Source organism: Alexandromys fortis, unplaced genomic scaffold (genome assembly GCF_014885135.2).
Source record: "Alexandromys fortis isolate MF-2015 unplaced genomic scaffold, M_Fortis_MF-2015_v1.1 scaffold_238, whole genome shotgun sequence".
Lineage (NCBI taxonomy): Eukaryota > Metazoa > Chordata > Mammalia > Rodentia > Cricetidae > Alexandromys > Alexandromys fortis.
Window position 1 is genome coordinate 967,405 of NW_026068126.1, and position 12,115 is coordinate 979,519.

A 12,115-nucleotide genomic window follows, 5' to 3' on the forward strand; every position below is an offset into this window, starting at 1 on the left:
TTGCCAGCACAATTTGTTGAAGATGCTCTCTTTTTTCCACTGTATACTTTTAGCTCCTTTATCGAAAATCAGGTGCTCATAGGTTTGTGGATTAAAGTCAGGGTCTTCTATACGGTTCCATTGGTCGACTTCTCTGTTTTTATGCCAATACCAAGCTGTTTTTAATACTGTAGCTCTGTAATAGTGTTTGAAGTCAGGGATGGTAATGCCTCCAGACGTTCCTTTATTGTATAAGATTGTTTTGGCTATCCTGGGTTTTTTGTTTTTCCACATAAAGTTGATTATTGTCTTCTCCAGATCTGTGAAGAATTTTGATGGCATTTTGATGGGGATTGCATTGAATCTATATATTGCTCTTGGCAGAATTGCCATTTTTACTATGTTGATCCTCCCAATCCAAGAGCAAGGGAGATCCTTCCATTTTCTGGTATCCTCTTCTATTTCTTTCTTCAAAGTCTTAAAGTTCTTGTCAAATAGATCTTTCACTTCCTTGGTCAGGGTTACCCCAAGATATTTTATGCTCTTTGTGGCTGTCATGAAAGGTGATGCTTCTCTGATTTCCCTCTCTGTTTCTTTATCCTTCGTGTATAGGAAGGCAACTGATTTTTTTGAGTTGACCAATAAAGTTCTTTTAAGAAACTTTTCTTCAAAAGTTAAGTGTAGGGGGTTGAAGAGATGGTTCTTGCAGAGGATACTAGTTGAGTTTTCAAAACCCATGTCAAGCAGTTTATCTCCTATAACTGCTGATCCAGCAGATTGGATGACCCTGCTGGTTATCACATGCATTGCACTCTAGTATACATATACAGATGCATACACATACATACAATTAAAAATAAAACAAATTTTGTTTTAATAAGGTAAGTGTATACCTTTTATATAACCATACCTTATGCAAAAGAAATTACTGTAAACATTTATTCAAAGATTACAATCAGTGTTCAGGGGGGCACAGAGGAGCTTAGGTCAGAAGTATAGTGAGTTAGCAATCAGATTATGTAAGGAGGCAGGAGACCCTGGATTTTTCCTGGCAGAATTTGTCCTACGAGGGAGGCTTTGGATATCAAGAAGTAGAGTGCCTCTCTAAAGATTGAGGGCCCCCAGTTTCTCGCTAGAAAGATGAGGGGTACTAGTGCAGTGTGATCTTGAGGGCAGTGAGGTGCTGAGACCCAGTGTTGCTGATTCCAAATAGCATGGACAAGAGAAGGCACTCCTGTGGGGGCCACCATGGCTCTCTCTGGAGTTGGGATGGCATTGTTGGCTCCTCGGGCTCTTCAGCTTCACCTTCTATCTCTACCTTTGACTCCTATGTGACTCACTAGGATGGCACTGCACAGACCATGCCTTGGCTTATAAACCACTCTCTCCAGAGTCATATGGTACACTGCTCCCAAGCTGAAGTGACACATAGATCTTGATTTTATTCTTACTGGTGTAATATTCCTGAGTTATGTGTAACCGTGAATGACAGGTGAACTTGTGTTTTGTGTCACTTATATGGATACAAAACAGAAGCTCCTTCATGCTGATTTTTAAACCTACAGCATGAATGAGGATAAGGTTGTACTAACTGACCTACATTGAAGCTTCCTGCCGTGCCAGCTCAGATGGGACTGTCACTTTGCTTTCTATAGGTGTGACTGTCATTAAATTTCTTTACTATTTGCCCCTATTTGGTTACAAAATAGCTGTCCATGTCACTACAGAGAATTTTTTTCTAGGTTTGAGAAATGAAAACACAATTTAAATTTTTTATGAAAGGACTGCAATGATGCCTCAGTGGTTAAGAGCACTGGCTGCTTTTGCAGGGGACCCTCCCAGGTTTAACAATCAGCACTCAGTCTGGAATTCCAGATCCAAGGGATCCAGTGCCCTCTTCTGACCTCTTTGGGTACCTGAGTACACACATATGTATACACACAAACACACACACACAATTAAAAATAAATTAGATTTAAAAAAAGACTTCTTTATGCGTGAAAATGCATGCGGTCCGAGTACAAACACTACACTTTACGCGTATGTCCAAGGTGCATGTTTGTTTTCATATTACATAACCTGGTGATGTTACATATTCCTGAAACATGACTAGGAAAGAACAACTGTGACATGGGACATTGGGATGAAGAGGGTAACTCCACTGAAAGACTTCCTTACTATTCCGGCAGCCACTCAGCATCACTGATCATAATGTTATAACTGGCCATCCCATCTTTGCTGGAATTTGGTCCTCTTCACCTTCCTGTCATCTCTTACATCTTGTATGACCTTTCAAACCTGAGTCATTTCATTCTCCCATCTCTTTATGGCTGTGGTGTCTTCTGAGAACTCAAGAGGTCTGGTGGAAGAAAATCCAAGGAGAGCTCCTAGTTATGAATCTTCCACTTACTGTTATGTAGCTGCAAAGCTTAGAAACAAGGAAAGGATTTGAATGGCTTCTTTGAGCATTCGTGAGTGTTCTGTCGTCTCTTGATTACCATACGACGACTTGAAGCGAGATTTAACATGACATTAGACATTCACGAGTCAATGTTGCCATGGAGCAAAGCCCTGTAATGAAAGAGATAAAGCTGAGAGTGAATTGTGGAGGATTCCTTGGCCATGCGCTATTCTTCACCCTGCTCCACCACTCTGGAGAGAGGTTTTGTTTTTGTTTTTAGAATAGGTCTCACTTTGCAGCCCAGGCCGGACTGAAACTCATTGCTCTCCTCCTGTTTGAGTTTTCCAAGTGCTGGGATTACAGGAATGCACCACTATCTAAGACAAAAATGTATCATTTAAATGATAAGGATAAAGACTTTAAGATTATATTTCAATGATAGCACTATTTTAATTTTAATTTCCTTAAAAAAAATTCAAACTCACCATTGGACATTACCCTATCTATTTAGTAATGGCCTTGTGGTTTCATATTTCAGAGTAGTGTTTGTTGTGTTAAAAGGGAAGAAAATAAGGACCGAAAATTTGTTGTTGTAGAAACATGGTTCCCTCAGAAGAAAATTGAAAGTGTATCCTGCATTGGATTCTGTAAGTGTGTCCAGTGTGCAGGAAGCCATTGAGTTCACCCTTCTCCAGAGAGCAAAAAGCCAAGGCCTCTCCATCTCCCATCAGAATCCAAAGGGTTTGCATCTGTAGAATATCCCGTTCTCTCTGGGTATGGTGTCATCCCAGCAGGAATCTTTTTATCAGTAGTTCTGTGGGCCTCCATTGGTTCTGCCAGGTTTTGGTGTGGGTCCCTTGGGCCATGTTTGTTTGTATTTGATTCCTGAAGCCTTTCTTGAAATGCTGCTACTCTAAGCCACACAGTTTTTTCTCATGCTTATTAAATATCTGTACTTGGTGCTGGGGAAATTGACTTGATTTATGGCAGCCTCTTTTAGGGCTAAAGTGCTCTTTTGAGCATACATACACACAAACACTGATAAGACAAAATTTTCTTAAATAGAAGTAACTTTAATCACATAGCATATCATTTGAAGTTAAATGTTCCTGTGACAGTAGCACCAATTGACAATTGAAAGTGTATAGCGCATGAGGCAGGAAGAAGAGCAAATCCTTTCCAGAGCAGTTCCTGTGACAGTGCGGACTTTCCTGCTAAAATAAAGCAAGGCTCTTTCTCCTCTCTGTTCAATCCAAAGACTGGTGTGAGGTCCTAGCAAGGTAGCTGCCCTGAGACACTGGGTAGTGAATCAGGTTGAGATATCCCCTGTGCAGGGCAAAGCTACAGCACTGACTGTGGGTAGGGATGGCTTGTACCGACTCTGGAGGGCAGAAGGAAAAGAGGTTTGTGAATGTAGAAATGAGAAAACAAGCATGAACTTTAGGTGTTGGGCTGGACATTAGAAATGTTGGGGTGAATTTGTGTTCTTCACTGTTTATAAATAAATACAGATATATAGATAGATATGTAGATAGATATAGATATATATCTGAATATAGATGTATTTGATATCTCTTAATATAGAGAGATGTGAATGTGTGTGTGTTACATATAAACACATACAGCACATCCTAGCTCTGTGCACAGAGAAGTCCTGGAAGAGTGACCACACCAAACATTCAGACCCTAGTTCCTAAAGGGGACAGAAGGACAAGGTGGACCTGAAACTTGCCAGAGGACAATCCCAAACTAGAAGTCCTGGTCAAATAGAGACAGTCCTATTACCAAACAGATGACAGTCACAGCCTCTGGAACAAAGCAGGAAGCCATGAGACGTTATAAATGGTAATATATGCTTCCTGTTCATTTTCTTACTGCTGGATATACCTCTAATATAGACGGTCACCAATTTATGATTCTACGTATGAGTTTGCAGATGTACACGGTGTAAGAGCAACACATAGAGAGTAGAAAGCACTCTTTGAATTTTTGTCTTTTCCTGAGATACGTGGTCCAGTTCTCTTGTGCAGAGTTAGGCAGCGGCCGAGCACTGCCACTTGCAGTCAGCCCAGGATTACCAGGAGTGATGACACGCCATGGTGCTGTGCCACTGTGGTGCCCTGCAGACTGGGGCAGTGCCAAATGCACTTAGGACTTAAGAGTATGTTTTGTTTAAAATCAGTTATCAGGACATACACTGTGAGTACAGATAGAATGATCTTCCTTGTCACACTGCATTGCCCAGTCTTATCTCAGTGACACAGCACCCAAACCCAAACCTCAGGCTCTTCTGTGAGTACCTGCGGCCCTTACAATTCAGCCAGAGAAAAGCCAAAGAAAAGGGACTGCTCCAGACTGAGTCACGTGGGGCCCTGCTTTGGACCCTTTGCTATCTGGACAGTTTTGAACTTGGATGGGGTTTGTGGATTGATCAGCCTTGATCTCTCAGTACTGGTCCTTATGCTGTGGTTCAGTCAGAAGGTGTATTATGTCTAGGAACATACACACCAGCATGCTTTTCTTTTCTTTATTATGCGTACAATGTTCTGTCTGAGTGTGTCTGCACGCCAGAAGAGCACCAGATCTCATTATAGATGGTTGTGAGCCACCATGTGGGTGCTGGGAATTGAACTCAGGACCTCTGGAAGAGCAGCCAATGTTCTCAAGCTCTGAGCCATCTCTGACCCCTAGGAACTTGCACACCAGCATTCTTAATGAGGTATTGTATCAGAAATTATCACAGAGAGTTTGGGGAAGTGCTCTGTGAATTTGAAACTATTTCAAATGTTTTGAGAAATAGCAAAACAAAATTTTTAGATTGCACCCATTACTAGAAAAATTGTTTTCTGAGACATTAGCATAACCCTGCAGTGGACATTGTCGGGGTGTTGGAGTGTTGATACTTGCACATAGACACTGTGGCTGCAGAGGGTCCTTCAGAGCCTTTTACAGTGTTTTACATTTTAAAGTGGTGAACACAGCTTGAAATATGCTCAGTTTTGAACCTACAGACTGAAAACATTTGCGCAGCCCCCTAGGAAAGCACATGCCTGGCCGTTGTCTTCAATGTTCTTTGTGCAAAGTACTATAAAATGTAAGCCCTAGAGCCGAGCTTATTATATGGGAGTCTTGACTTCTGCTTGTGAGATAGGCTGTCTTTAACGAAGTGTTTGGTCTTCCTAGGCCTCAGTTTTCTCCTCTGTAAATTGGGTTGGTAATATTGAATTCATAAGAATACCAATGGGCTAACTGATTGATAAATAAGGAAACAAATAAATCACTTAGACTTGGCACATAGTGGGCACTAAATAAAGTGGTGCTGCTCCATAAAAAGTTAAAATGCTTTTATAAACCAGTGTATTGTGATCTCTCACCAAGAGCAGAGAGGGAGGAGGAGTTCTGCTTTTAAAGCTGTCTCTAGCTAAGGCCTAGAACTAGGGACTATTCTAGAAGAAAAGAGGCAGTGCAGTACGGTAGAAAGACCTTTGGCTTTGGATAACTGCAAGTTTGGTTCAGTTCCAAGCCTGCTTATGAGCCTGGCCTTGATCCGTCAATTTCTGTGGCATTCCTGTCACCGTAGAGGTCAGCTGAACTCCTGGGGTAGCATGTAATCATATGTACAAAACACCAGTAAGCCCAACTAAACAGCAGTAACTCCTTGTTACTCATTTGGAAGGACAGGAATATTTTATCTGGAAAATGGGTCCAGGGACAGGACAGTAGCAGAAGATTTGCTTGAGGGCTGTGCGCGTGTGATAGACGCCTCCATGTGTGCTGAGGTTTTTAGACTGCCCTGGGCGGCTTCTGTTACTGCACAAGGAGTCTCAGTTGGCAAAAAGCATGTCATGTTGTGTAATCCTGTCCTCCAGAGATGGGGAGAAGCGCAGATGGCAATCTCTGCATGACAGTGTGCACCGAGTGCATGCTAGCCTTGGAACCTGGGGCAGAGGATAGGGTGCTTCCTCCAGACCCTCTGTGTAAGCAGGAAGAGACGCTTCTGGGCGCAAGATGTAAACCTTTCTTCAGTCCACAAAGGGCCATGCTGCGTGTGTAACTAAAATATATCTGTGTTTTCTCTTAGGAATGTGCTTCCTTTAGAGGCATATATATATCTTCCATTAGTGTTGCCTCATCAATTGGGACAGGGTTGCCAGCCATTTTCTCATGGTTTCTTCCAGCTTAGCCCTTCCCTTGACTGTGCACACGTTAAAAACTCAGGCAATAGATTCCTTATGGACTCAGCTCCATGGGCCACTGCCCGTCATTTGATGGCACATGGTTTGAACTCTTAAAATGAGAGTATCGGGTCTGCTTGTGTGTATTTGGTGTGTATGGAAGCAGATGTTTCCACATTGCAGGAGTTTCCGTTGTAGACATTTCCTGCCAGAATGCCCCTTGCATGTATTGGCAACAGCCTGTGCCTTGCAGGGAAGGTGTTCCTGTTGTGAAATGAAACTCCAGCCCTTCACTGGTTGAATCTGTTAGGAAGTCTACGATATCGGTGGCATTGCTTTGTACTTGGGAGGACTATTCTCCTTTAAAAAGAAAAAAAAAAAAAAAAAAAAAAAACAACTGGTGATTTTAGCTCTCTATGCCCACTAGCGGCACAAAGGCAAACTGCTGCTCTGCCGGGCTCTCAATGGCCAGGGAAGCAACTGTGTTTGCAGTGCCTTCCTGGCGCAAAGCCTTGACTCTCTCTCTGCCAGGGATAGCCCTGTACAGCAAAGGGCTCCCACAAAGGAGCATGGGAGTGATGTGCTGGTAGCATGTTTATTCGGTGTGACGTCGGCTTTCTTTGAATGCCCTTGCCGCTTGGTTGTGTAGCTAGAGAATGTCGTGAGTAACACACGTGTTTGTCTGGCCCGTTTAAAGTGTGAGGCTTTGCTTAGAGAGCCTGCAAGAGACTGTAGGCAGCGTTCCATCTTCCTGCTAGCAGCAGAGGTTTCTCTATAACAGCTAGAGGTTTTATTTTTAACTGTTTGACTCAGTGCTCATCAGATGATTGGGACCATCTAGCTGCAGATCAAGCACGGAGCGGAGCGTGGGGGAAGCTGGAATGGCAAAGGGAAAGAGGATGGCTGGGAAAGGGGGTGGGATCTTAAGAGTCGTGCCTCGCAGGCTCTGCCTCCTCCCAATGTGGAAGAGAGTTAAGGGCTCCCACCCGCTAGAGTGTGTCTGCAGGTCAAGCTGGGAACTCTAGGAGAATGGCTGCCTTCTGCCACTTAGAGACCTGATTGCCCCGTGGTTAGTGTACTGTGAGGAGGGAGCAGGACCAGAGTATTGTGTGCTTTCTGCTTCCTGAAAAGCGAGCTTCTCTCCCACTGGATGCTGCTTGTCTCCGGAAGCCTCTCACCATGATCGATAGCTCCAAGAAGCAGCAACAGGGCTTCCCAGAGATTCTAACTGCTGAGGATTTCGAGCCTTTCAAAGAAAAGGAATGCCTTGAGGGGACCAACCAGAAGAGTCTCAAGGAAGGTCAGTCTGTCTCTGGACACGCAGGACGGCCATGCTCGTATTCCTGTCACCTTGGCAGCTGGCATGCCGGTCTGCCTACCACGTCTGTCTGCTTACCATCCGTGTGTCTGTTGTCTGTTCACTGTGACCCTTGCACTGTCCAAGTTCTGTGTGGTGACAGCTGCCTTCAGAGAGCGAGTGCTGACAGACAGCGATTCGAGTGGTTTGCAATGGGCATTAGGAATCTGTTTCAGTTAAATTTGTCTTGATTTGTTTGTTCATTTTCCCCAGTTTGGAGGTTCCCCCCCCCCCCCGCAAAAATCCCTATGGTTTTGCGAGAGGCCATTTCCTTTTCATTATTAATCAGAACATTGCTTTGTGTTTACAATCACCTAATTCCAAGAAAATTCATTGTTACTGATTAGCATGTTGACTTTCTGTTGTTTAGCAACAGAAAGGTAGCTGGCTCTTTCTTACTTGAGTCCTGAAATGATGAGTCAACTGTGTGTGCATTATAAGCATTTTGCCTTAAAAAGCGCTTTGCCTAGTTTGATTTTTTTTTTTAAGCAAACAAATAAGCTTGAGCATGCTACTGTTGGTTCTCATCGGCAGTGAGCGCTGCACTGATCAAGGAGATGGCTAGGGGTCTGGGAAGTGCTGCTCCTGTTTGCAGCACTCTTCTCTTAGGGCTGAGAGCACAGGAGGGCTATGGAGAGGAAGCCAGGGTCCGAAAAGAACAGCTTTTCCTCCATCCAAGACCTCAGTGCTGCTCATCCTAATGCCCACTCAGCTTTAAAACGGGTTTTCTGGTCCTGTCTGGGAGGCTTTCCGTTCTCCTTGCTCTCAGTTCTGTCTGCAGACCCCTCCTGTTCTCTCCAGTTTCTGTTCCTCCTACAGAGAGCCAGTCTGTGAGAGACCTCATTGCCCTGAGGAGCACGGGGTGCTGCTTCCACCCTTTTCTCTCAGATGGCTAAGGGTGAAAATGTGGTGATGGGACTTGGGAGTTGAACTGCCTGTGGCATTGTGTAGAACAAACATCTAGGTCACAACAGATAATATACAGTGAAGTAAATATCAGTAACTGTTGCTAAGAACTGAACAATAGGTGCGTTCTGCTTACATATGACATGTGCTACTGCAGAATGTTAAGACACCAGTGCCAAGTGAGTTTTTAGGACACATGGAGACTCATGGAGGGGGGTGGAAGGCTTAAAGTTTTAAAGCATGCATTGATAAACAGTTTAAGAATTCGCTTTGCATCATTTAAGACATTTAAGTGTCATTTTCTTTTAATGTCATCTATTTAAAAAACATTTTGTGTGCTTGTAAGATCAGGCGAATTGGAGAAATAAAAAGATATCAGAATTGTTGAATGTGGCTTAAGGGGCTTAGGACGCAAGGATCAAAAACACGAGGAAGGGGACTGCAGGTATGGGCATGTGCCTAGTATAGGAAAGTCGCAGGTTCAGTTCCCAGCACCATACATACATAGATGCCTATGCACGTGTGTACATGGTAGAAGAATCGTGACTGATTGATTACATAATTAAAATCTCCATGGCAATTCTGGGGGTTATGCAATGCAGTAAACAGTGCTGCAGCATTGGAAGAGCAGAGATGGTGTGTGGGGTGACAGGTCTTTAGGTTCGCGCCCAGTACAGCATCACTTTTGTGACCCTGGGTGTGTTCACTGCTCTGTGCAACAAAGAGGAGCAGTCTCCACGTCCTTGCATGTACACAGGAGACTGAGGCAGTGTCGGTGCCATGCTCACTCTCATCCACTGTAAACCCTTTGGTTCTATGCAAAACTTAAAGTTTAAGAGCCAACATATTTTTTTCTCATAAAGAAGTGGCCTGTGTTTTCAGAAATGTACCTCATAAAGAGGTAGAGGAGAGAACCTCGTGTTTCAGGAGAGTCCACAGAAATGACTGATAGTGAAAGGAATTGCATGGAATAGGGTTTTGACATGCTTACTTATCGGATCATGTTTTCCCACTGATTTTCAATAGTAGGGGATGAGAGTAAAGTGATACAGCCAAATATCAAATCAAGGGTAATCTGCTTCCTCAGACCTGAATTTAGTCAGAACAGAAAAATGATTTTTTTGGAAAACTCCAAATATGAAAATAACTTGTTCCTATGAAGAACTGAACCCTGAAAGTCAGTGAGCCCCAGTACCAGCTATGGGTGCATAATAAGGTGACGGCTGTGGAGCCAGGTACTGTCCTCCTGTGCATCAGTTGCAGTGCTTCTTGAGAGAGTTACTGAATGTCTAAGACTGACTTCTGAAAATGCTTCAAATCTAAGTGGATTCCTTGCTGTTTTGGCAAAAGAGGTGAATCTATAAATGATTATTAATAATACCTAATAGTTTATCTTTGCACTTATTGAAGGTAGTTATGATTTTCACTTCAACACTGTTGGATTTTTCTACTCATTATTAAGAAGGTTGCATTTGTGTCTTTGAAGACCCAACCTATAAACTCTTTACACACCTCCATTATCAGATCATAAGTTTCTAGGCAATGAATGGCTCATCTGATTCTAGTGACAGGGACACCAGCCTGGTCCTTCTGGTATTGTGGACTTGTGTCTACTGTAAGGGCTAGAAGTCTTTTCCAAACTGTTGACAGTGCTAATTGGCTGAAATTAATATTGGGCTACTGGGGGTGGGGTTCAGATTTTGTAAGGAAATAATCAAGGATATAAGGATTTTTGTTTGTTTGTATTGGGAAAGCAAGATGGTTCAGTGGGTAAAAGTGTTTGCCTCTGAGACTGACTACATGAGTTCAATCCCTGGGACCCATGTAGTGGAAGAGAACTGACTCCCACAAGCTGTCTTCTGACCTCTATACTCATGCCATCACACACATGTATGCACGCACACACGCGCACACACACACACACACGCATACGCACGCACATACAACTTTATAGAATTTTTTGCAATACATCAACAAGTTTAGTATCGTGTGGAACAGTTAAAGCTGTACCTCCATCTCATCCAGGGGATACATGGTTAGTAAGTGTTCTACCAGTGAATCACGCCCCCAGGCCAAGGGAAAAGTTCCCCATTGGTAGTTGCTATAGATACCAGGGAACCAGTTGAACAGCAGAAGATAGCACCACACTCTGCTAATGCTTACTGTTGTGGGAACATTTTGGTAAGTCCCAGTCAGGGTGTGTACCTGGAGAATTTTGCTCCTTTCTGCTCTGAGCAGCAATCGTCATGAATTCCCTGAACAGAGTCAAAATAAAGCATTCCCTTATACCCGTTCCCTCTGTGAAAACAGTGGAGAATCTTACCATCTACCTCATCTTGAATGTTTTCTAATTATGCTCAGAACACATGAACTTAAATTTACCGAGTTCTGCAGCATGACAACAAAAGAAGTGTTCATAGGAATTTCCAGGAATAGCCAATAAGCTGAGGTTCTTTATTTAATTCAGATAAGCCTCTTACTGAGTTGCCATTGAAATGAATGATAGACTGTATTCATCAAAGGCAAAGTGGTAGTACTTGTAGTAAAAAGGGAAAAGTAGAATTTGAGATGAAGAACTCTTTGCTGTTGGAGATAAAATGCCCAAGAAAGAAAGCTGGATTGTGTATTTGGCTGAAAGTACCTTCATGACCCCTCTGCATCTCACTCAGCAGACCCAGCCAGGAACTGACGTATCCCAAGGCAGCTCTCCTTTGACGGCGTTCCAGTGTCTGGGCCCTTTCACTGGTCTCACCCTTTGGTACTGAGGTGAGGAGGGGTTTCCAAGCTGAGGGAACTGCTAGGTGAAGTGTGAGTTTGTGGCAGTTTGCCGAGGGAACAGGCGATGCCATGCTGGAACATTAGATTTGCTTAAGGAAAGAAAGAATATTTGTCTGAGATATTCTAGGGAATCCAACCCAGAATGAGAAAATACGCAAGATAAATAACTTTGCAAAAGCACTTAGCTTTTCTTGTGGCAGAAATGAAGTCATGAAATCCTGCCGGTGTTTATCTGTCAGCCAGTCCAGCAGCTTACACTTGCAGTCCCAGCCGCCCCCAGTCTGAGGCAGAAGGACCAACCTGGACAGCATGGAAACCTTCTCAAAAATGGGGCAGAGGGTTAATTAAAAAAATTTTTTAAAGCACTGCCTTAGGACACAGTCAACAGCAAGTCTGCCCAGACAGCGCGACCTGGGCCTTCTGTTCTTCAGCTTTGCAGGCCAAAGCCTCTTAACATGTACTCCCTGATTCCTTCCCTAGAGAAAGTTAATCACACCAGTCCTAAAGTCCTAGCACTCG

General features: G+C 43.5%; 1 protein-coding gene across 11 annotated transcripts in view; it reads left to right on the plus strand.

Annotated features, from left to right (window-relative positions):
- Mrtfb (myocardin related transcription factor B) overlaps window positions 1–12,115 on the plus strand; it is a 159,931-nt gene that overhangs the window by 90,428 nt on the left and 57,388 nt on the right. Inside the window, exon 1 of one of the 11 annotated variants that reach the window (XM_050125778.1) lies at window positions 7,312–7,855. The exons of the other annotated variants lie outside the window; for them this stretch is intronic. Coding sequence (XP_049981735.1) covers window positions 7,735–7,855 — 121 coding nt within the window. The 5' untranslated portion in view covers window positions 7,312–7,734. Of the gene's footprint in view, window positions 1–7,311; window positions 7,856–12,115 lie in introns of those variants that run through there. 11 annotated transcript variants of the gene reach the window in all.